Here is a 24169-nt window from a genome sequence, read left to right on the forward strand (position 1 = left end):
CTAGGTGGTGGGGACAAGCGGGGCCTGGTGTCTCACATCCCCTCTGCCATCTGCAGGAGATGCACTTCCACCCCAAGGCCCTGAAGGATGTGAAGGGCCAGATCGGGGCACCCATGCCTGGGAAGGTGATAGACATCAAGGTGGCAGCAGGGGACAAGGTGGCCAAAGGCCAGCCCCTGTGTGTGCTCAGCGCCATGAAGATGGAGACTGTGGTGACCTCGCCCATAGAGGGCACCGTCCGAAAGGTCCACGTAACTGGAGACATGACCCTGGAGGGTGATGACCTCATCCTGGAGATTGAGTGATGTGCCTGGCTCGCAGCCCGGCCATCCCCACCCCCAGCCTTCTCCAGCGCTGTGCTGCCAGGGCCGGCCCCAGCCAGCCAGTGCCCTGAGGGCAGGAAGGCCTGACCCTGGAGCTCCTGTCCCCAGCCGTTCATGGCAGCAGACAGTGCTTGCAGTGGCCTTGCCCCCTCTCCAGCCATCTGTCCTTTCCCTGCTGGTGGACAGTAGCTCACATATTCACCTCTTGCCAAATGAGGGTCCTATCCTTGCTGCAGACTACAGGGGGTGGCACAGGTGGGCCTCGGATCCAGAGCAGGTTTTGGGGGATCCTACCTCTGGGGTGGGGGGGTGGGGCAGTAAACCTAAGCCCCCAGTCCTGAGACCTTTTGTTCAATAAAACTGACTTTCTCCTGCACTTCACAGTGGGTCCTTTGCAACCCACCCCCATGCCACTCAGAGGGGCAGAGCTGCCCCTGACTCCTTGGGCCAGTTCAATCTTCCTTCTTGGAGGTGGTAAGGATAACAGTAGTGGCCTTGATTTAAGCTACTAGGAGTATCTACTGTATACACACCCCAAATAGGATTAGCTAGTTGTTACTGAGCTGGGTGGTGCAGTGAGTGGGGTAAGTGGGGCTGTGCTAAATACTTAACACCTATTAATGCAAGAAATCAACCTTCCTCCACTTTAGAGACAGATGGAGCCACAGGAAGGTTAAATAACTTGCCCAGGACCCCACAGCTAGTAAGAGGCAGAAAGGGTCCAAACCTAGGTGGTCAGTGGACTTGCTTCCCAACACACTGCTTTACTTTCTAAACCCTGGGCCAACCTCCTACCCATTCTTTCAGGACTGGATGCAAACAGGCACTAGTTCTGGGCAAGACCCTCAGGAACCTTTGGGAGGGAGGGCTTTGGTGGGAGGTTCGCACTGGACTGAGAGTCCTAGGGTCTAACCCTGCCCATCCCCCCACAACTTGTTCTGAGGAGAAAGAGTTCTGAGTTCCAGTTCTCTCCCCTGCAGGATGAGATGGCCACCCTGCCTGCATCACTGTGGAGGGGAGGGGAGCGAGTGAGGTGGTGGGCCAGTGAGTGAGTGAGTGGGCCAGTGAGGTGGAGCGAGTGAGTGAGGTGGTCTGTGCTCAGTTCCTGAGCACAGACATGAGGAAGGAGTGTGGCAGAGCCCAGGACCCCCAGGGGACCATCCCAGCGCCCCGCCAGCCCATGCACTCAGGGTACCACAACTTAACCTTTGGCGTGGGCCACCGCCACTCTGGACTCCCAAGATTCCAAAGACCCTTTGAACAGGCACATGCTCACCTTCTCTGCCTCCCCAACAGCTGCTGTACAGAACTTTCTGGCAAGGTAGGTGTGTGACTGTCAGGATGCCCTTTCAGATCCAGATGAATGCAGTTTAGTCACTGCCCACCTGGGGCACCACGGGGAGTGACTGCACACCCATTTCCTTCCTGAGTCCTCAGGCAATGGGACTCAGAACACCCACTTTGAGTTTGGAATGGGGCCTGAAAACCATTCTAAACAAGAAGAGCTGAGAACAGCAGCAGGTTCTAAGAACCCAGAGGTACAGTGCTGCTCAGCAGGGCCACAGCCTTTGTTCCTCTGGGGACCAGACAAGCAGCACACGGTGGCAGAGGTCCAAGGTGGAGCGAGCCAGAAAAGCCTCTACCCCCAGGTGACTCTGAACTAGTCCTTCTACCATTTTGGATCAATTTCCTCTTATGGACCATAAGGCTGGTAGACACTGGGAGGTCCTGGTGGAGGCCCTGTAGTGGAATCCTCCCCACTCTCAGGGGACACAAGTTGGAGGCTCTATCACAGGGGTCAGACCCCTGGGCTCTAATTCCTGACCCTGGTAGGTGGTCACAGTCCCCAGTTGAGTTGGGCCCACACCTGGCACCTGCAGTCCTAGGTCCACCTGGGCTAGGACGTGGGTCTGGCTCAGGAAGAAGGGAGCTACAAGACCCAGGGCAGCCAGACCCCCATCCTGACCCTACTGCAGGGCACTGTTCTACCGGGCTCACTACCAAGACCCCAAATAGTCTAATGCCCAAAGGTTCAAGGCCATGTTACCCAAGTTAAATCTCTTTAATATCCCAATACAAAGTCCTGATGCAAAAAGACAATGAGAAAACCCTGGGAAGTTGGGGGGCGGAGATCTGTAAATTCTACCCCCAGCAGCTTTTCTGGGGCAGAGGAGCTCAGAGAAGCAGCAGTCCACAGTGAGGAAGGGAGTGCGCGGCTCCTGGGGCCTGCTCCTCGCCCCCTCGTTTGAGAGGGGCCGCACCTTTCTGCTCCTTTCTCATGGTCCCTGGGATTCAACTAGCTCTGGCTTCAGTCCCCTACAAAAATTCCTGAGATCTCGGGATCCCAGCCAGCTCCTCCCCTGCAGGACCCCTTGATGGGGAGGGGCTGAGGAGCCCGTGAGAGTTCATAGGAGTGTGTACAAGAGCGTTGGTCAGGAGCACAGCGGGGCCTCTGAGTCCCCTGCCCGCTCTAGAAGCACACAAAGGGGAAGACTGCCGTAGAGCTTGGGGTCCGTAAGGGGCTGGAGCAGAAGCAGGAAGAGTCCTACACCCAGGGCATAGCCTGCCAGCAGAGGCCGCCTCTGTGGATGCTCCAGGGCTGCACAGACGGCAGGAAAGCCCATGTAGTTGCAGAAGGAGTGGCAGAGAACTGGCCCAATCAGGTGTCCTGGGGAGGGGAGACAGAGCAGCTCGTGGAGCAGCCCCACCACTTCCTCTGGCCCTGCTGGGGCTAATGACCCTCATCTCCTGGAACAGGAGATCAACACCCCACCTGCCCACCTACCCACACACCATGGCCTCTTTGTTTCCTTCCACCTCTCAGACCTCACCAGGCTGAGGGCTCTGGCTCAGCCTGTCTATAGGACTACAGTTAAAATTTTGTTGCTCCTGGAACAAACAGTTCTCCCATTCTCCCACCCACTCCTGTGGGACCCTGAGCCCTCGGCACCCGTGAGAGAATGAGAACCAACCTGTGCGGATGAAGAGGAAAGCAGTGTAGGCACCGAAGACAGCTGTGTAGGAGAACTGGAACGCTGGAGATGGGGAGGCCACGAGTGACCACACCTGCATGCCCTTCCTGTCCCAGCACTAGACACTTATCAGCCAGAGACACCCCCTTCCCTCTGGGGGCAGTGGCTGAGCACCTATGGCTGTCCTCTACACCCAACTCCCCCTGGTCAGCAGCCCTTTCAATGCTACAGCCCCCTTTCCCAGCTCTTCCTCTGGAGTGGCTTTTAGAGACACCTCTATACACCCCAACCCAGATTGCCCCAGGCATGCGCTCTAGGACTCACCTGCGGACAAGAAGATGCTCCCCACACTGCTCTGGCGGAATCGAAGCTGCTCAAAAATGTGGTGAAAATGGGCTAAGGAGAAAGTAAGACGCAAGTCACATTGCTCCCAGCCCACCCTTGCCCCAAGCCCCATGCTCAGCCCTCGTGTTAGGAACATCTCAGCAGGACCAAGCTGGACAGACTCACCAACTCCGAAGAAGAGTGGGCAGGTGAACACGGCGGGGCCCAGGCCTGTACATGGCGCTAACATGGGCAACATGCAGGCCCGGAACACCAGCTCTTCTGTCAGGGGCGCAATCACTTGGTTCCGAAGCCAGCGCATGTCCGTGAGGCAGCGGGCCCAGGAGCGAGGGGCTAGGGAGGGGATTCAAGACAAGCTGTGAGCAACTAGCTACTGAACAGAGACCCCAGGGGTCCCTCCCACAACCTTTTCCTGTCCAAACTCAGGTTAGACTTTCATACTCAGAACAAGTTACGGGTCCAGCTTTGTTTATTGGCATAAAATAAAGCCTCAAGAAGATTGAACAGGAAAGCATTAGTAGTTGAGGCAGGGTATCTGGAAACATCAAATCTGCCCAAGACCAGCTCCAGCTTGGAGAAGCCAAGGGTTCAGGGAAGCAGGGGAAATGCTCTCTAGTCCACACACTCCTAGGGGCCCTAGGCGTTCCTTGAACATCAGGAGCCAGCTCTTAAGAGGACACCTGTCATATGGTCCCATCTTACTAATAAATACAACACAAAATGCCTCATACCTCATGTTCAAGTCCTATCCTGACTCCTTGTCCTAGACTGCCTACTTGCTTTTTATCCTCAACCCTGAGAACTCACCTAAGACAACCTTCAACCCATCTGCCAGGTCACAGGAGCAGTCCATCGACAGCTGCATCAACGGGCCCAAAAAAAGGATCTGGAGACACAACCAGAGCAATCAAATGAAAGGCCTAAACTATAATTCAATGCCTTTGCCCAGACAAAGCCTCAAGCTTCCCGCTGTCAGCCAGGACTTCCCACCCATGCACACCCGAGGGCCTCGAGCCACCTCTCAAATTCTGCCTGTCATTAGGCAGGAACTGGACTCAATCAGGATAAGAAAAAAAAGGGCACAGAGAGGAGCGCCGTACCAGTAACAAAGCAGAGGTGAAAGGTAGAGGAAGACTCACCATGGTCAGCAGCAGGGGCAGCAGTGCTGCTGGGAAAAAGCCCTCCAGCCTGAAGCCCATGAGGGTGAGCAGGGATGTGCCTGGCTGAGCCACAGAAAAGGGGGCATCAGTCTTGTTCCCTCCGCCAAAGACCCCTGAGATCTCTCCCCTGTTGCCCTCTGCCCCGACGTCTTCGCACCTGGATGCCTGTGAGTTCCCTCCAGAGTAGCACGCAGAGGGGCGACAGACTGGACACCACCAGGACACTGGTGAAGCGCCGCTTGATGACGGCAGGGTGGTCCCTAAGGAGGGGGTATTAAGTTCAGGGGGCCCACAGTCCCCTCCTGACAGCTCGGCCCAGCCCTTGGCTAGCCCGCGCTCCGCCCGCAGCCCCGCCTGCTGGAAGCGCAGGTTCCGGCCGCGCGCGCAGCCCCCGCACCTGGGCAGCTCGCTCTTCCAGACATAGAGGCTACCCACGTAGGAGCAAGCGAGGCTGAGACAGGAGAACACCGACACCCAGCAGCACAGCCCGGGGCCTGGACCTCCCAGAGCCGCCGTCTCGGGCTGCCGCTCCGGTCGCGACACCGACAGCAGACGCAACCCGTCCCCGCCCAGCGCCGCCATCGCGCCCGGACACGCGGCGCGCACCAGTGACGCAATCGTGCTGCCTCTCCGCCCTCGCCCGCGGGACGCCCTGGTGACGTCATCCGGCGGCGCCGCAGGAGGGGGCCGGCCCCGCCCAGCACACTGAAACAGACCCGGCGCGCTCGGACCTCGTTTATTGAACAACAGACTACACGTGGCCTCAACCTCTGCCAGGCTGGTTTGGACGCCTGGGGAGAGGGCTCGGCTCAGGTGCTGGGATTCAGCCATTCCGAAAGGTTGGAGACCTCCTGCAGCCAGAGCGCGTCCTGCAGGAGGAAAGGGGGCGCGGGATGAGGACGCCTCGGCAACGGCCGGGTCCCTGCCCTCCCCTGCCCAGGCCTCGCCTGGTCACCTCCGGGCCGCCTCCGGGGCCCGCCCTGCTTCCGACAGGAGTCAGGGAGGCCACGGGGGGCTCTGCGCTGCGCAGGACAGCCTCCGACGGCCTCGGGCCGCTGACAAGGGGGAAAGCCCGCGTTCCCTCCACGACCTGGCGGAGGCTGCCCTTCCTGAGCCTCTTGTTTTCTGCTTGTCCGCTGGCCCCTAGGAGAAAACAGGCGTACTCGTCCCGCGTCCCGGTGCTAGAAAAGACCCTGGGGGAAACATGGAAGGCAGGAGGAGCTGGGGCCCGGCTGTGTTGGCTCTCCCACCTCAGAACCCTCAGAACCCGGCTGTGTCGGCTCTCCCGTCCAGACCAAAGGCCGACAAGGTTCAAGCTGGGCTGCAGAATGGCATCAGGGTCTCTCCATCCCACCTCAGCTAAACCCCGGGAAGGGGCAGCCGGGATCGTACCAAGCCCTCACTTGGGGCGCGCACCCATTTGGTGCCGGTTCCTCCCTGCGAAGCTCGGATCCCCCGCCCGAAAGCGGCTTAGCCTCTTCCATTGCTGCTCACGCCACATGGAGCAGGGCCTACAGGTGCCTTTCTATTAACTGATTCTCGAATCTAAAGCACTGTTTCGTCCCACGGCGCACCCCCCGCTAGTCTAGCCCTTTTAGAGACGTCTGGAGCCAGGCTGCCTGGGTTTGGATTCTGGCTCTGCCATTTACTAGCTGTGTGACCTCGAGTAAGTTTGACATCTATGGGCCTCAGTTTCCTCATCTGTAAAATGAGGAAATAATAGTACCTATATCTCATACTGTCATTTTGAGAATTAAGAGCATTAATACAGTTTTAAAGGTTCAGAATAATGCCTGGCACCTGCACCACGCAGTTTTCGGCACCAGTGGCTGTGGTCATTTCCAGCCATGCGCACTAGACCACCGCCTTGCCACTGCTGGCCCGGATGCTGTTTAAGTATTGGGGGTAGGGCGAGGAAAGATTTCAGTATAATCAATCACCAGCACCCAACACACGCTGACACCTCCTCATAACACATCAAGATTGAGGTGATGTCTGCACCCCGGAACAACCTCCAGAAGCAGCCTCCAGAGCCACCACAGCTCACCCAGATTAGGGAGAGCTGTGGTGCCAACACAAGAAAAGACAGGAAGGAACAAATTGTATTCAGGGTCCCACTCCCAGCATGCACATCCACCCATAACTGCACAGACTAGGAGAGATTTCTAGTCCTATAACACCAGTTTTTGAGGGGCAACACCTCCTGCTGCCCCAGAACACCGGCAGTGACAAGGACAGCCAACTACATTCCAGAAGGACTGTGCTGTGGTGAAAGGTGCAGTATGAAAACCTTGAAGTCATGGTTGTTTTTTACTTCCCAGCTTCGATCCAGAGCTCACCTGAAAAGCTGAAACCTTACCTACGAGGAGCTCCCAGCTGCTGTCCTCGTGCGCATTCTTTGTTCTGTCCTCTGTGTCATTTTTCTCTGGGAGCAGTTGCTTAAAAAATCAGATGTCCTAAGTTAGTTCTGCAGAAGCACTAATGAGTCCCAGTGACATGAATGTGCCTGGTGGCTTTGCTCACCTCTCGGGGCTGTCCACCCATGCCTGCCTCCCGACTCCCTTCTTCCTGGCTCATTTGAATCTTTCTGCGCAGCTACCTACCTTCAGGACTAACTTCTGCTAGAGCTCTGCAGCTCACTCCAGCACATCCTTCCCTCTCTGAGCCCTGGTCACTGTCTGCCGAATTCCTCAGGCTCTGGGCATGCACTGCCTGCCTCTTTGGATGTCCATTTTGCTCTTATCATAGACTCCTTGAAAGGGAAGGCACATCATGCCTACATCTGTTTACATCTAGTGAGTTCCTTGCGTGGGGTAAACACTCAGCAAATGACTGACCACAGGGCCCATTGTGTGGTCCTCACTAGCCTTTCAAAGTTCTGGTTCCACTTGGACAGAGAAACAAAGGTACTAAGATCAGAACCCAGTCCTCCTAGCTCCTTGTGTTCAAGAATACAGGTGTATAAAAATAGATATCCCCTTCATCAATGTTAAAAACTTTTGTGCTTCAAAGAACACTATAAAAAAAAGCGCAAAGTCAACACAACAGGGAAAAGCACTTGCAAATCAGATGTGATAAGAACTTATATCCAGAATGAAGAACTCTTATAACTCAACAATAAAATAACAAGTAATCCAATTAAAATTGGGTCGACAAATTGGAGTTAAATAGACATTTCTCCCAGGAGACACAAATGCCCAATATGCACATGAAAGATGATCAATGTTATTAGAGAAACGCAAACCAAAACCACTACTAGACACCACTTACCACCTGCTGTGACAGCAACAATCACAGACAAAAATGAGTGTTGGTGAGGGCATAGGAAAACTAACATTTGCACAGTACTGGTGAGAAAGTAAAATGGTCCAACCAGTTTGGAAAACAGTTTGGAAGTTCCTCAACAAGCTAACTACAGTTACCATGTGACCAATCCAGCAATTCTACCCCTAGATATATACCCAAGAGAATTACAGACCTGCCCACACACAAAAGTTCATAGCATTATGCATAATAGCCAAAAAGTGCAAACAACACACGTCCATCTACTGATGAATGGAGAAATTAAATGTAGTACTTATCCTTGGTTTCCCTTTACATGGTTTCAGCTACCCATGGTCCAAAAATATTCATGGAAAATTTTGGAAGTAAGCAATTCACAACTTTTAAATTGTACCCCACTCTGAGTAGTGTGATTAAGTCTCAGACTGTCCCGCTCCATCCCACTCAGGACATGAATCATCCCTTCGTTTGGCGTATCCGCACTGTATCCGCTAGCAGCTTCTTAGTCACTTAGTAGCAGCCTAGGTTATTAGGTTCACTGTCGTATCACAGTGCTTGTGTTCAAGTAACCCTTATTTTACTTAAGTAAATAGGTTAATTCATTTAAGTGAAAAGGTATGCAAGCATGGGGACAAATATGTATAGGGTCCGGTGCTATTCCTGGTTTCGGGCATCCACTAGAAGTTTCGGAATATTTCCCCTGTGTATATATGACTACTGTATATACAGCATACAATGAAATATTATCGAACCATAACAAGGAATGAAGTGCTGTTACGTGTTATGGATGAACCTTGAAAACATTATGCTAAGTGAAAGAAGCCAGACACAAAAGGCCACTTCCTGTATGATTCCACATATATAAAATACCCATCTCTGGCAAATCCATAGAGATGGAAAGTAGATTCCTGGTTGCCAGGGAGTGGGAGGTAGAGTTGGGACTGACTGCAAATTAGGTACAGGGGTTCTTTTTGGTATGATGGAGATGTTCTTGAATTTAGAGTAAATATACTTAAAACCACTAAATTGCACAATTTAAAATGGTAAGTTTTGTGGTGCATGACTTATAACTGAATAAAAGTAGATATTCTACCATATATTGTTTACTAAAACAATACATAGAAGGGGTAGAAAGATGGCCCTAAAGGAGTGAAGAAAGAAAAAGTATTCAGAAAATCTCCAAACACCTTTTTTCTTCTTTGAGAGAAAGCTTATCCTTTTACTTTACTCTAGCCTGGAAAATGTCATGTAGCAGCCAAACCTCCTATCTGATACTGGGCTCACCAAAGAAACACCCACATTCAGAGAGAAAGCTTTGAGCCCCAGGAGAGCCTGGCGCAGCCTTCATCATCACGCCCCGGAATGAGACAGACTACGCATCCTGAGGATACACCTCCTTGGATTAACACTCCATGAGGACATTCAGTTCTGGTCTCCCCTCCACCGCCACCCCAGGGAGAACAATGTTTTTCCTTAGAAAGCTGCCCCCTTGTTATTGCTCCCACTTCTGGGTTTAATTTTCCAGTCCATACTTACGTCTGTGACAAGAAACCCTGGAGTACTACCTTGTCTACTGCTTCATGGCCCACTGTCCACTGTTCCCACACCCAGCCACAACCTTTCCCTGCATATATTCTATAAAACTCTAAAACACGTTCTTCCATTTCTCTCATCTCTTCCATTCTCCATAAGCTATTAGTAGCCATAGATGATGTTATTCCATGTTATTCCCGAGGCCAGCTGTTCTACTTCACCTATTTAGAGATGACAACTGAGGGACTGGTTGGTCCAGAGGTAAAAGAATTTAATAATTTATCACTGATCTTGTAATTCCCAGCTGAAGCCACTGGGTGACACTCTTGTGCCACTAACAAATTATCACTAAATGGCTATTGTCAGAGGGAAACTGGTAATGATCTTGAGTGGAGAAGCATGGGTTTTACTCAGTGCCTCTGATTACTCACCTTCCCTGGGCTTGTGACCCAGTCCTCCGAGGTAACAGTGTTACTGGGCTTCAGAGCCAGGAGACCTCAGTACAAATCCTAGCTTTGCCATTTACTGACTGATTCTGGGCAAATCAGAAAAGTTCTCTATCCAGTTTCTTCATCCATAGAATTGAAAAACTACAACCTACCTCACAGGATCTTTGTGGAGATTAACGTGGAAGTCTTGGCACAAATTAGTGACCCTTACATTATTAGGCAACTGCCAAGTAAATTGGGCTATGAATAGCCCTAAGGCTGAGTCATCCCTATAGCAACAGAACGGGGCAAAAAAATCAGTCAGATCATTTCCTTTTGAGATCTCACTAGGATGTCAGAGAGTCCCAAACGAAAGGGCATCACAGCCTGAAACACTTCTAGACCCTGCCCACAGATCCCAGGTCCTATGGTAAGAGCACACACCTTAGCCTCAACCTACCTCTAGAAATTTGAAGACGTGGATAGGTATGGTGAATAGTGGACTCACCAAGAGGTATCTCTAAGTCTTAACTCCCAGAGCCTGTGAACATGACCTTATTTAGAGAAGAGGTCTTTGCAAATGGAATTAAGAACCTCAAGATAAGACCGTCGTGAGTTCAGAGTGGGCCCTAAGTCCTACCACAGGTGTCTTTACTGCAGAGAAAAGTGGAGGTGAATTTGAGAGACGAGGGGGAAAGGGCATGTGAAGAGGCAGAGGACTGGAGCATCTGGAGCCCACAGAAATGAGATGAAGAGGCGTTCTCCACCCCCAAAGCAGCCTGGTCAACACCCCGATTTCAGACCTCTGGAGTCCAGAACTGAGACAATAAATTTCTGTTGTTTTTAAGCCCCCAAATTGATGGCACTTTGTTACAGCATCCAAAGGAAACTGACACATTGGGCATTTGTTTTTATTTGCTCAAGTTGTGGGCAGCAGCTTTCCAAGTTGGACAGAAACCAGTGAGAGCATTCACACAGCCCTGGAAAAAGGTAGCGGGGAGCATTTCCAGGGCTTCCCCTGCTGTCTTCTGCATCCTAGTTACAGAGCAGAGGGTGGGAAGTAGGTGAGATGCTGTGACCCTTGTGAGCCTGGGCACTTCCACTTCCCCCTCCAATCAGGCAAACAGCAGTAGGAGAGGGAGAGAACAGAAGTGCTAATGGTCCTGCTATTCTCTTAGAAACAGTGCCTATAATTTTTATAACAAATTTGAGATGTGACTTGCACATATACAATAAACCACATGTATATAAGATGTATAATTTGATGTTTTGACAAATGTACATACTCGTGAAACCTTCACCACAATCAAGATAGTGAACATACCATCTCCCTCAGCAGTTTCCTCTGCCCTTAAAAACAGCCCCGCCAACACCTTCCAGCAACCCCTGCTCTGTAACTATTGCTTAGTTGGCATTTTATAAAACTTTGCATAAATGTAATCACAGTATGTACTCCTGTATTTCCAGGTTTTTAAAAAATTCAGTATGGCTACGTAGAGATCAATCCATGCTATTTTGTGTTTCAAGAGTCCTTTTCTTCACTGCTGAGCAGTAGTCCCCTGAATGGATACACCACATTTGTCTACCCATTTACCTGTTGATTCTGGGTCGTTTCCAGGTTTTGACTGTTACAAATATTGGCAGCAATGCCATGAACATTAGTGTAAAAGTTTTGTGTCGACATATGCTTTCATTTCTCTTGGGCAAAAACCTAGGAGAATGGCTGGGCTGTATAATGAATGTACACTGAACTTTTTAAGAAACCGCCAAACAGCTCTCCAGAGAGCCTGCACCATCTTCCTTCCTGCAAAGAGAGTACACGAGTTCCGGTTCCCCCACACCCTGGCTGACACCCACGCAGCGGGCTTTTTTTACTCCAAGCAGGTGTGAGGTAGTATCTTCCTGTGGGTTTAATTTGCATTTTGCTTAATGACCAATGATGATGAGCACCTTTCTTATATGTTTAGTTACTGTTTTTGTCTCTTCTTTTGTGAAATATGTGTTCAAATCTTTTGCCCATTTAAAATTTGTGTTGTTTTCTTACTGAGTTTTTAGAGTTTGTAAACATTTTGAATATTTATATGCAGTAATTTCTTTAATAGACACAACTCGACCAGGTTCGTAGAGCTATTCCTTCCTGAGTGAACTTTGGTAATTTATCTTTCAAGGGATTTGTCCATGTAATCTAAGTTACCAAATTTACATCAGTAATGCTGTTCATAATGCTCCCTGATAATACTTTTAACCTCTCATGCCCCTTCCCTAAGTTCTGGTAGTGACAATTTGTGCCTTCCCTCTTTTTACTCTGACTAGTCTGGCTCAGTGTTTACCAATCTTCTCAGTGAACAACCTTTAAGTTTCATTGATTTTTCTGTCATTTCTCTGTTTTCTATTTTTACTGACTTCCACTCAGATCTTTATTTCATTTAACTCGTGTTTAATTTCCTCTTCTTGTCCTAGTTTAAGTTGGAAGCTGAGGTAATCGATTTGAGACCTTTTTCATTTCTAACATAGATATTTTCCACTCTAAGTGCTGCATTAGCTCCATCTCACGCATTTTAATTTGCATGTTTATTTTAATGAAACTGAAGTATTATCTAATTTCCTTTTTGATTTTATGTTTTACCCATGGATAATGTGTCATTTAGCTTCCAAATATCTGGAATTTTCTAAGTGTCTTTTTGTTACTGATTTTAACTCTACTGTGTTCAACAGATATTTTATATGACTTGGATTCTTAAAAATTTAGAAATAGATTTACTGGATCAGAATATGGTCTGCTTTGCTAAGTGTCCTTTGTGCAGTTAAAAAATAGACATATGCTTGCCGTGGTTGGGTAGAATGCTTTATAAATATCAGGTCAAGTTAATTCATAATATCAACTCAAAACTATAGACACACTAATTTTCTGCCTCCTTGTATCAGTTATCGAGGGCTATGTTGAAATCTCCGAACACAACTGTGGATTTATCTGTCTCTCCTTCCGGTTCCATTAGCTCTGCTTCATGTGTCTGAGAGCTTCTCTAAAGTTTCATGAATGTGCAGGGCTACTATCTCCACTGCGTTTTACTCACCATACGTGTGCCGTCGTCTTACAATGACCCTCACGCCCCCGGCAACACTCTCTGCTCTGAAAGCCACTTTGCCTGCAGTTACAGCCCGGCCAGTGCTGCTTCTCTTCGTCTCTTCAGTGTAAGCACAGAACACCCTTCCTGTCCGTCTACTTTTCATCTATTGTGTCTATAGTTACAGAGGGATTCCAGCAGGCAGCACAGAGTTGGCTCTTCTTTTTTCAGCATAACGATTTCTGCCTTTAGTTGGATTGTTTAGACTCTTTACATTTAATATGATCATTGATATGGCTGGATTTAAATATATTATCTTGCTCACTGTTTTTTAAAATAAATCTTTTTCTTTTTGTGATTTTTAAAAGGATTTTACTTATTTATCTTTAGAGGGGAAGGGAAGGAGAAAGGGAGAGAAATGTCAATGTATGGTTGCCTCTCGTGCGTCCCCTGCTGGAAACTGGCCTGCAACCCAGGAATGTGCCCTGACCAGGAATCGAACCATGGCTGTTTGGTTTGCAGGCCCACGCTCAATCCACTGAGCTATACCAGCCAGGGCTGCTCATCATTTTTTATGTCTCATTTGTCCTTTGTTCCCTTTTCTTCTTTTTCATCTTTTTTTCTGCCTTATTTTATTTATTATTATTTTTAAATACATTTTATTGATTATGCTATTACAGTTGCTCCATTTCCCCCTTTATTCCCCTCCACCCTGCACACTCCCTCCCATCCACATTCCCCCACTTTAGTTCATGTCCATGGGTCATGCATGTAAATTCTTTGGCCTCTCCATTTCCTACACTATTCTTCACCTCCCCTTGTCTACCTACCATCTATGTTACTTAATGTTATTCTCTGTACCTTTTCCCCCTCTCTCTCTTCCTCCCACTCCCCTGCTGATAACCCTCCAGGTGATCTCCATTTCTGTGATTCTGTTCCTGTTCTAGTTGTTTGCTTAGTTTGCTTTTGTTTTAGATGTGGTTGTTAATAACTGTGCGTTTGTTGTCATTTTACTGTTCCTATTTGTTATCTTCTTTTTCTTAGGTAAGTCCCTTTAACATTTCATATAATAAGGGCTTGGTGATGATGAACTCCTTTAATTTGACTTTATCTGGGAAGCACTTTATCTGCCCTTCCATTCTAAATGAAAGCTTTGCTGGATAGAGCAATCTTGGATGTAGGTCCTTGCCTTTCATGACTTGGAATACTTCTTTCCAGCCCCTTCTTGCCTGCAAAGTTGTGTGTTTTTTTTTAAATCAGCTGACAGTCTTACAGGAACTCCTTTGTAGGTAACTGTCTCCTTTTCTCTTGTTGCTTTTAAGATTCTTTCCTTATCTTTAATCTTGGGTAATGTAATTATGATGTGCCATCGTGTGTTCCTGCTTGGGTCCAACTTCTTTGGGACTCTGAGCTTCCTGGTCTTCCTGGAAGTCTATTTCCTTTGCCAGATTGGGGGAGTTCTCCTTCATTATTTGTTCAAATAAGTTTTCAATTTGTTGCTTTTCCTCTTCTCCTTCTGGCACCCCTATGACTCGGATGTTAGAACGTTTCAAAATGTCCTGGGAGTTCCTAAGCCTCTCTTCATTTTTTTAAATTCTTGTTTCTTTATTCTGTTCTAGTTGAATGTTTTTTCTTCCTCCTGGTCCACACTGTTGATTTGAGTCCTGGTTTCCTTCCCATCACTGTTGGTTCCCTGTACATTTTCCTTTATTTCACTTAGCATAGCCTTCATTTTTTCACCTAATTTGCGACCATATTCAACCAATTTTATGAGCATCCTGATTACCAGTGTTTTGAACTGTGCAACTGATAGGTTAGCTATCTCTTTGTTGCTTAGTTATATTTTCTTGGAGCTTTGATCTGTTCTTTCGTTTGGGCCATTGTTTTTGTCTCAGCGCACCTGTTATGTAATAAGGGGCAGAGCCTTAGGTAGTCACCAAGGCAGCCAACCCACACCACTGTGTTGTGACGCTGCATGTGGGGGAGGGTCCAAAAGGGAACAGTGTTGCTCTCTCCGCTCTCTGCTGTTTTTCAGTCACTCCCCCGCTACCCACAAGCAAACTGGGCCCTTCTGGTGCTGATTCCTGGGTGGGTGGGTTTGTGTAAGTTCTGGGACCCTGTAAGTCTCTCCAACTAACTCTCCTGTGAGGCTGCGAGTTCTCCTGCTGCTGCCGCAACCCCCACAGGTGTTTTCAGTCAGAGGTTTGAGGCCTTATTTCCCTGCACTGAAGCCTCGGGTTGTGTGGTCTGTCTTGCTTCCCAGTTGTTCCTCCAGTCTATTCATACGTGAATGTGGGACTGCCCGGTCTGCAATCAGCCACCTCACTGAGTCCTGTCTCCCATCTCCGCCCCACCTACTGGTCTAGGTGACTGTTTCTTTAACTCCTTGGTGTTGGACTTCCATACAGTTTAATTTTCTGTCACTTCTGATTGTTTTTTGTTTTTAAATTTGTTGTCATCCTTCTTTCGTTTGTGTGAGGAGGTACAGTGTGTCTACCTATGCCTCGATCTTGGCCGGAAGTCCCCTTATTTTATTTTTTAATAGACAATTTTTTAGAGCAGTTTTAAGTTCATAGCGAATTGAGCAGCAGGTACAGAGATTTCCCACATACCTGCTCCCCCAACGCACACACAGCCTTTCCCGCGATCAACACCCCCCCAACCAGAACGGCACATTTACTCCAAGTGATGAACCTACACTGACACATCATCACCCGAAGTTCATAGCTGACCTTAGGGCTCAGCCTTGGTGTTACACATTTTATGAGTTTGGACAGATGTTTAAGGACATGTGTGCACCATTACAGTACCACACAGAACACCTCTGATGCCCTGAAAGTCCTCTGTGCTCCACCTATTCATTCCTCCTTCCCCTCCGACCCCTGGCAGCTAAAGATCTTTCTACTGTCTCCATAGTTTTGCCTTTCCTCTCTGTGTAAGCTCTTCATATTTTCCCCTCTAATCCTTCTGGATGGTTCTTTACCCAGAGAGTTTCTTCACATGAATGAGCCGATCAGCACTCACCCGAATACCAGAGGAGGGAGCCTCTGCAGATCTCCAGAATTCTCTCTGTTCTCTGCCCTGAGAACTCCAGCTGGCATCCTTGGATTCCCAGTTTCACCTTTTCAACTCAGAGAACCCACTGGACGTCACCTGGATCCCCCCTCCCTGCTCCATAGCCCCTGTCCCTTGTCTAGGCAGTGTGCGAGGGCAATCGCAGGGCTCACTCCGTCTGTTTTCCATCTCTGAGGAATGACTAGACCACTCATCATCTGATACCCAGGATCCTGAGAACCATTGTTTCAGACGTGTCCAGATTTTTGTTATTTCAGGCAGGAAGGTAAATTCGGTCCCTGTTACTCCATCTTGGCCAGAAACCACCATATAATAATTTCACCTTTAATCTTTCTTATTTACACATCTTATACTTTAGTCCCAGAAAATTCGATCCTACTGATTAGAGCCGAGAGAGTCAGAAAAATGGGCCTGAGTGGGAACACTACTGCCAGCTCCGCCTGGAGCTGAGATACAGACCTTCCAGCTACAACTTCTCTCCACTATTAGAGGAGCCTATCACAAAACCAGATGAAGCTATTTGACCTTATTGAGGGTAGAGACCCCAGTGCAACTCTCTATCTCCAGCACCCAAAAAGGTGAATAGATAAAAGTGTGGGCTTGGTTAGGCAAAACTAAACACGAAAATTCTATCACATCATCACCATTATAAGAACAGCTATGTGCTTAGCAGTCTGCATACATATAATTTTATTCAAATCTCACAATCACTTTAGGTATGCTTCAGAATACTGACAAAGAAACTAGGGCTAAGAAAGGTTTAACTAGCTTCCATAATAATACCACGCAACTGGCTAGTGACAGAAATAGAAATCAAATAGCATCTAACAGTGTTTCTGTCTCTGTGTAATACTACGTGCTATAAAGATTCTCTAAACCACAGGCTTCCCTGCGGAGAGGCTGAATGGAGACCACGTGGCACCTCCCCACCACGTGTACGTACAGGAGTCTTCAGGGCTCCCGTACATCAGTATGAAACATTTCCGCCAAAGTGCTTTTACAATTTACTGTACAAAGTGTTTTACTTTACAATTACCTGCTTCACTTCGCATGAGCAGTGGTGAAGAACTCGGTGCTGAGTGACCTCATGAAAGGATCTGTGCAGCTTGGTCCCAAGCTCCTGTGTGTCAGCCGCCTAAAAAGGGCCAGAGATAGAATGTGCTGAGCTCCAGTGCCGGCAACCAAAGGAGAAGTGCCCACAGGGAGTTTACAGTGAGGGAGGACGAGACGAAACAGGGGCAAACACTGACACCACTCATGTCCTGTCAGGGGCTTCTGTCCGTTCTTGTGGGCGCAGGAGGAGTGGAAAGAAGGCCTGAGAAACCTGGTAGTAGTGACTCCTACATTTCTTCCAATTCCTGTTACCGAAGCAAGATCTATCAAAGGTCTTTGTTCTCCTCTCTATAGCAGACAAATATCCCAGAGACCCATCTGCTTGTGTGGGGTTCTGCAAACTGCTCTCCTCTGAAACAAGTTCCTAAAGAGCAGACGTTCCACTGAACGATGAAGGCTGATATAAGAACTTCTCCTCAGTAAAGTCTTTTAGGGAGAAGAAGAACAAAATAATACAGTTTGCACACTCAAGGAATGGGTAGCAAGCCTCTACTTTTTAGTATCAAATTATAGGATACCAGAGTTAAAGGGGACCAGAATAATTACCTAATGCAACATACTGGCTTTATGGATGAGAAGACAGAAACCCAAAAGAAGTGAACAACCCAAGATCTCACAGCTGGTTAGTCCTCCAGGGGACCACAGAACCGCCAATACGCTGTTCTTCCCACTGCCCTGCACTGGCCACATGGCCCAGAAAACTGAAGCAGCGATAAAACGCACTTGATTATAAAGGTGTTACATTCTTTGACCCAGCAGCTCCACTTACAGAAATTTATTTTAGGAAATAACTCAAAAGAAGCAAGACATCTGAAGTTACAAGCAACAAGACACTATTAAAAAAAACTTGAAGCTTTGGAATTTGAAATTAGAGCAATAAAGTTTATACATTATTTAAAATGTGTACACTATCTTTCCAAGAAAAAAAGTTTAAAAAATGAAACCACAGCTATGGGATTACTGTGTTAACCCACTGATAACAATGAATGGTCAGTGCACATCCCTAAAAGAAAGGAAATAAACGAACATTCATGAGACCTGCCATGTGCTAGGCACTTGCACGCTTAGCCCTCACCCTCATAATAATGCTCTAAGGCACTACTGTGTTTTCCAACTTACAGATGAAGCTCAGGAAGTTAAGGGCAGGCCTAAATCATTACATAGCTAGTAAGTAAATAAGCCAAGATTTGAACTTGAACCTCTGACTCCCAAACTTGCTACGTATCATTCCATACTGGCTGAGGGCTGCTCAGTTATTTCTGTCACCAGTAGGCAATAGAACATTCTTCAATAAGGAAGTGGGAATCACTGATCTAATCTTAGCTCTGCTCATGCCTAGCTGTGTGACCTAAAGAAAGTCAAAATTTTAAATAACTTGTTTTCTCATTTATAAAATAGTATACACACCACTATCTATTCACCAACTATTTCTTAAAACTCAACAGGCCTGGCCCTGGCTGGTGTGGCTCAATGGAATGGGCGCGGGCCTGTGAACCAAAGGGTTGCCGGTTCTATTCCCAGTCAGGGCACATGCCTGGGTTGCTGATGCAGGTCCCTAGTTGGAGGTGCATGGAAGGCAGCCACACATTGATGTTTCTCTCCCTCTCTTTCTCCCTTTCCCTCTGTCTAAAAATACATAAATAAATATTAACAAAAAAAATTTTAAAAACCCTCAACAGGCCTGGTACTATACAGGATCACAGTAAGATCTAATTCAGTCCTGTCCCCAGCCCCCAAAGCAATGTACATATTACTAAGAAAGCTGGAAGGCCACTGAACCTGCAGGACTTGAAGCGTCCACTAACCTGAAAGGCCTGAAGGCAGATCTTTCGGAAGCTGCGGCTGGTGCTGCCGGTCACGATACTCACGATGGAATTCACAGCCACTGCGAGTGAGGTCTGTAGTTTCTGATGAGCCTGGGCAACAGCGCAGGTAAGGGAGAGACCGCGGTTTATAATAACCCCAAGCTGTAGGCTCAGGGAGTCCCAAAGCGACCAAAGATTTCGGTCAGAGCAAGATTTCCACAGTGTTTTCCCCTCCATCCACAACAGCCACTGAGATCATGACACGTAAAGGAACGTCAGGGCTGAAATGAGTAAAAAAGTGTTTTCTCCTTTCATAGGGGTGACTCACTGACAGACCCATTCAGAAAAGACAACTGATAAGAAGACACTGGAATATAAAACAGATACACTTACAATTTTAAAAACTTCAAGCTTTGGTCTCTTAGTGTAGGTTTTTTCCTGAAACGGGGACCATATGAAGTAAGAAATGTGTTACCAAAAGTACACAGGATGAGGGAATTCAGAAAGTCAGGTAAGAAGAGAAAGGTGTTGTAAGGGTTACGAAATGGAGGAGGACGTAAGATTCAGCAAAGCGGTAGCCCCAGAAGTATGTGTGGGAAGGGAGATGTACAGGTGAGGAAGAGGTGCCTTATGAGTCATTTTTCTCTATTTTATTCCTATTTAATCAAACTCCCCTACTGGGAGGTAAAAGTAAGCAACTGGTTACAGTGACCCATCTAAGTTAAACCTTGAGTTCCTAGCCAGCTGCAGTGTATGAGATCAGTTCAGGGGAGAAGAGAGAAAAGGAAGGGGCATTCGGAAGGACAGGGTCTTGGGCCCTGTCTGCCATATAGTCCAGCTACCTTCTTCGTACAGACAGTAGGAGAAATACAATCGTGAATTATTACCTTGGCAGCTTGGTGGTGCTGCTCCAGGGCCTGGTCCACGGCAAGCTGGATGGACTCTTGCACCATGCTGCAGCTCTCCCTGAGGATGGCGCTGAGATGAGCTGTGAGCAAAGCGTGCACTCCTAAAGGGAGAGGGAGCATTGTAGCCCCGAGTGAGCACGGCCACTTCAAAGCTGCTGCTCATGTGCTGGTTTACTTCTGCCCATCCATGAATTACTTTTTTAAGACAAAAGAAGAAAAAAAACTCCAGCAACTTACTAACTCACCCAATTCCTACTTACAAATGAAAGAAAGCTCAGGAAAACTAAAGTGAAGACAACATTAATTTTGAAGAAACAAATGCAAGGTCCTGTTCAATTCAAAAGAAATATGAATATACACCGCGCACTATCATGAAGGGCACTGGTGACTCCCAAAGGAGAGGTGGCGCCTCCTGCAGCGCGTTTACCCTGCTGCACTCACGCCTAGCTGAGCGCCCCCTGCTGTGGTGGCCACTGCTACTGGCTACTGACAGCACATCTGTCCTTCCACATATGCTGTAGTACAGGAAAAGGCGAAACCCACAAACACGACTCTGAAGGCTGCTGTTTTAAGTTCTTTTTAAATGGAAGACTATCTCTGATAAAGTAACCAAAGGAAAAGCTACTCAGCACCATACAGAAAAGCTAAGGTGGGAGAGTGATGGGTGAAACATGTCATCAACAAGAGCCAGCAGGGAGATCTTGATGCAACCCAAGATGACAAATTCACCCACGGGCACACGGAGAAAATGCTTCTAGGTGAATCTTTCTTTTTTCAGGGTTTTTCTACCCTCCCTTGGGCAGCCTGTGCACAGGTACAATGGCAAAGCGGCCGACGGCTGGCCGGCTTTTCTCAGGGTGGCATTCCAATGCAAGGCGGCACGTTTCCTACGTGAGGCACCAGGATGCTCCATGGGAAGGAAAGGTGACGTGCAGTCTGCTCAGAGGGGGTCTGGGACTGGAGTAAGCAGAACACAGATTCCAGGGTCGATTCTACCACCAACTAGTGGTGACAAAGGCACTTCGCTTTTCTCACTTGGAAACAAAAAGTGGCTATCACCTGCTCTTATGGGTGTTTTGTACAGAGACACTGGGATAACATACATGAACTATTTTGAAATGTACACTGCAATATTCAAGGGGAAGATATTGCGATTGCTAGGATGGCATCATCTGGATTACTATTTTCTACAGCTTGGGCCTAAGAATAGCCTCAAGAAATCAGTTAGAACCATTTTAAAAGCAGGTATTTAATCACAAAGCTACAAGTTCATTCCTAAAACTGCAGATACCACCAGATGCCTTTAATGCTGTGGCAAAATAGTGAGTTAATCATAGCAAAGTTACCATGACAAGGTGGGCAGAAGGCCAACTTGTGGTTTTTTTAAGACACATGGGAGCAGACTGTAGTTCTGCACAATCTGTTTCCTAAAAGGAGCTCTAGAGGAAGCTTTCAAGGATACAAGAAGAGGGGGAAAGAAGGTAAAAATTACTGTATCGATATCCATATAGCTACACCTACCTACCCTCAGAGTACATCTTCAAAGCTTAGTCCTAAACTACCAGATGTGTAAGGAAATTTTAAAAGATACTATTAAATTTTTTTTTATCTTCCTCCAAGGACATTTTTTCATTGCTTTTAGAGGAAGAGGAAGAGAAACGCTGATGTGAAAGAGAAGCAGTATGTGCCCTGACTGGGAATCAGATCCACAACCTTTTGGTCACAGGACAATGCTCCAACCAATTGAGCCACACCAGCCAGAGCAAAAGATACTATTTTTTCATTAATGCAGTAATACATTTTTACTTAATCCTATATTAAATGCTGCCAGAGATGCTGCAGGCCTTTAGAATCAAGCTAAACAGAGGTGTTTAAACAGTCAAGGCATGACAGGTAACACTGGTTTACGAGAAATCTGAGTTCCTAGGGATGTCCAGTGGGGTTCAGAACATGGTATCACACTTTATGTCATCCAATGGGGTTCAGAACATGGTATCAGACTTTATGTCATCCAATGGGGTTCAGAACATGGTATCAGACTTTATGTCATCCAGTGGGGTTCAGAACATGGTATCAGACTTTATGTCATCCTGAGAAGACAAAACGCGGTGTTCCTGTCAGTGAACCTCAACCACAAAAAAGCCCAAAGATCACAGATTTCAAGTCTTAACAGTCTTTAGACTTGGAAGGGCCTTTGATATCACCCAGTCTAACAATCTGCTGTTAAATACAAGGTGGGGCAAAAGTAGGTTTATAGTTATTCATATGGAAAATAATACAATAATTAATAAGTAATAATATGAGAATAAAACATGTTTCAAATACTCACAACTCTAAATCTGCTTTAGTCCCACCCCGTATATGAAAGATAGGATCCGGTAATTTATGTGACTTACTTCCAAAAATCATTGAAGAATTTGGTTGCAGAACTAAAATCAAACTCAGGTCTCCTGATTCTACCCTGAATGCTTTCCACAACACTAAACTGCTCCTCTTACCAGCCTCTCCCAGGGAAGCACAGGCCAGGTAACAACCCTGGGCATCTTCGCTTTTGACTCCCTTGCTGGAAGCCTCTTTAGTTCAGGTCCCATCTGTGTCCCTGTCCCAGGGCCTTAATGAATAGAAGAGTGGGGCATCAAGAGCACCAGCCCTTCAAATAAAGAGCTGCAAGCCGGAGCCCAGGAAAGCAGTGCTTATCTCCTAAAGAACAGATACATGTTGGGGAAATACGGGAGGGGCACGGAAGGCAGGCAGCAGGAGGAACCCCGCCGCTGACAAGGTGCGTTCAACAAACAGTAGGCACCAGCCACCATGCACTCCCCTGAGCTGGGGTTGAAGGCAGTCCCCACCCCTCCTATGGGCAGGCCACATGGAGCAGCACTGGGGCTCGGAGAGCAGAGTCCCACGCAAAAGCGGCCCACAGAGAAAGAACAAAGAAACATACCAAGAACACCAGAGGAAAGGTTCTGAACCTTTCCCCAGAAGTTAATAAGCTCTACTTCTTGTTACTTCCTTCAAAGTTTAGAAGGGCAACACTTAAACTTATGTCCAGGATTTACTGGATTAGAATGTGTAAGCCAACCCCCACTTATATTCAGTGGTTTTCAAACTTTACTATATTTAAGGATCACCTGAGAATCTTGTTAAAAATGCAAAATATGACTTCCGTCGACGATGGAGGCATAGGTAGAAACATTGTGCCTCCTTGCACAAACAAGTTTAAAGACAACAAAGTTTTAGTAACAAAAACGCAACCAAAACACTGAAAATTGAACTGTACAGAACTCCAACAACAAGGAACCATTCATCCAGACCGGTAAGAGGGGCAGAGTCAGCGGGTCCCACAGGAAAAAGTGGCTGGACGGACAGGTGGACAGGCGGCAATTGGCAGATCCCAGATGTGGGGTGGCAACGGACGGACCCAGTGAGGGTGCAAGGTGGCTGGCTGACTGTGGTCACACTTTCGCCCGCAGATAAACCAGGCAAAAAAACGAGCAGTGAGACAGACTGTGCGAACCAGGGCCCCAGCGATGGGAATTAAAGCCTAAAAGCACCAATTGAAAAAACTTTCGGGGGTCAAGGTGCTGGGAGAGGTTCCCAGGCTCACAGAGAGTTCATTGGAGAGACCCACTACTGGAGGGTGCACAAGCCCACACACCTGGGAACCAGCACCAGAAGGGCCCAATCTGCTTGCGGGAACCAGCAGAAGGGACTGAAATCGGAGAGAGAGCCTGGAACAAGCACCATTGCCCCTTCCTGACCCCGCCCCCACATACAGCGTGACAATTCAGCAACTGGGTCGCCCCGCCCTGGTGAACACCTAGGGCTCCGCCCCTCATAAGTAATAGACTCAAACAGACTAAGACATTATGGCTCAAGAGGAATAGCTCAAAGCCCCAGAGCCAATATTTCTGAGCAACCAGGAGATAGCCAACCTATCAGATGCCCAGTTCAAAACATGGTGATCAGGATGCTCACAGAACTGGTTGATTTTAGTCACAAATTAGAGGAACAAATGAAAGCTAAACTAAGTGAAATGAAGGGAAATGCACAGGAAAACAATAGTGATGGAAAGGAAACTGGGACTCAAATCAAGGCAGTGGACCACAAGGAAGAAAAAAAATGACCAAACAGAAAAGAATGAAGAAACGAGAATTCAA

At 47.6% G+C, this 24169-nt stretch overlaps 3 protein-coding genes across 9 annotated transcripts in view; 1 reads left to right on the forward strand and 2 right to left on the reverse strand.

The window, feature by feature from the left end:
- PC (pyruvate carboxylase) overlaps positions 1–678 on the forward strand; it is a 93122-nt gene extending 92444 nt beyond the window's left edge. For all 3 annotated transcript variants that reach the window (XM_037135298.2, XM_037135300.2, XM_037135299.2), the window contains exon 21: positions 57–678. In XM_037135298.2, the coding sequence (XP_036991193.2) occupies positions 57–305 (249 nt within the window). In that variant the 3' untranslated portion in view covers positions 306–678. The remainder of the gene's footprint in view (positions 1–56) is intronic.
- Positions 679–2366: 1688 nt separating this feature from the next.
- On the reverse strand, positions 2367–5417 carry RCE1 (Ras converting CAAX endopeptidase 1). 5 transcript variants are annotated; one of them, XM_053659278.1, is made up of 8 exons: positions 5236–5417; positions 4958–5060; positions 4780–4859; positions 4448–4526; positions 3806–3973; positions 3620–3665; positions 3296–3358; positions 2367–2991 (listed from the first exon to the last, which is right to left on the reverse strand). In XM_053659278.1, the coding sequence occupies exons 1-8, from the start codon at positions 5380–5382 to the stop codon at positions 2640–2642; spliced, it is 1038 nt and encodes a 345-aa protein (XP_053515253.1). In that variant the 5' UTR covers positions 5383–5417; the 3' UTR covers positions 2367–2639. The 5 variants fall into 5 exon arrangements, with proteins under 5 accessions (XP_053515253.1, XP_036991316.2, XP_036991317.2 ...); XM_037135421.2 differs by having other exon boundaries at positions 4780–4863; positions 5198–5417; XM_037135423.2 differs by having other exon boundaries at positions 2658–2991; positions 3620–3691; positions 4780–4863; positions 5198–5417.
- A 93-nt stretch (positions 5418–5510) lies between these two features.
- Positions 5511–24169, reverse strand: part of CUNH11orf80 (chromosome unknown C11orf80 homolog) — a 55042-nt gene continuing 36383 nt past the window's right edge. Inside the window, exons 12-17 of the mRNA XM_053659033.1 lie at positions 19989–20110; positions 19102–19212; positions 17220–17318; positions 7160–7238; positions 5756–5943; positions 5511–5669 (exon numbers count right to left, since the gene is read on the reverse strand). Of these exons, the coding sequence (XP_053515008.1) occupies positions 5610–5669; positions 5756–5943; positions 7160–7238; positions 17220–17318; positions 19102–19212; positions 19989–20110 (659 nt within the window). The 3' untranslated portion in view covers positions 5511–5609. The remainder of the gene's footprint in view (positions 5670–5755; positions 5944–7159; positions 7239–17219; positions 17319–19101; positions 19213–19988; positions 20111–24169) is intronic.

Source organism: Artibeus jamaicensis, unplaced genomic scaffold, assembly GCF_021234435.1.
Source record: "Artibeus jamaicensis isolate MK-2021 breed Jamaican fruit bat unplaced genomic scaffold, CSHL_Jam_final scaffold_614, whole genome shotgun sequence".
NCBI lineage: Eukaryota > Metazoa > Chordata > Mammalia > Chiroptera > Phyllostomidae > Artibeus > Artibeus jamaicensis.

Bases quoted from the DNA above. Each gene is read 5' to 3' on its own strand.
- RCE1 (XM_037135421.2), bottom strand. From the start codon at position 5,382: ATGGCGGCGCTGGGCGGGGACGGGTTGCGTCTGCTGTCGGTGTCGCGA. The intron at 4,864-4,957 runs GTGCGAAGACGT...TCTGTGGCTCAG, and splicing joins GGGAACTCACAGGCATCCAG to CCAGGCACATCCCTGCTCAC. The intron at 4,527-4,779 runs GTGAGTCTTCCT...TTGTGTCTCCAG, and splicing joins TGCCCCTGCTGCTGACCATG to ATCCTTTTTTTGGGCCCGTT.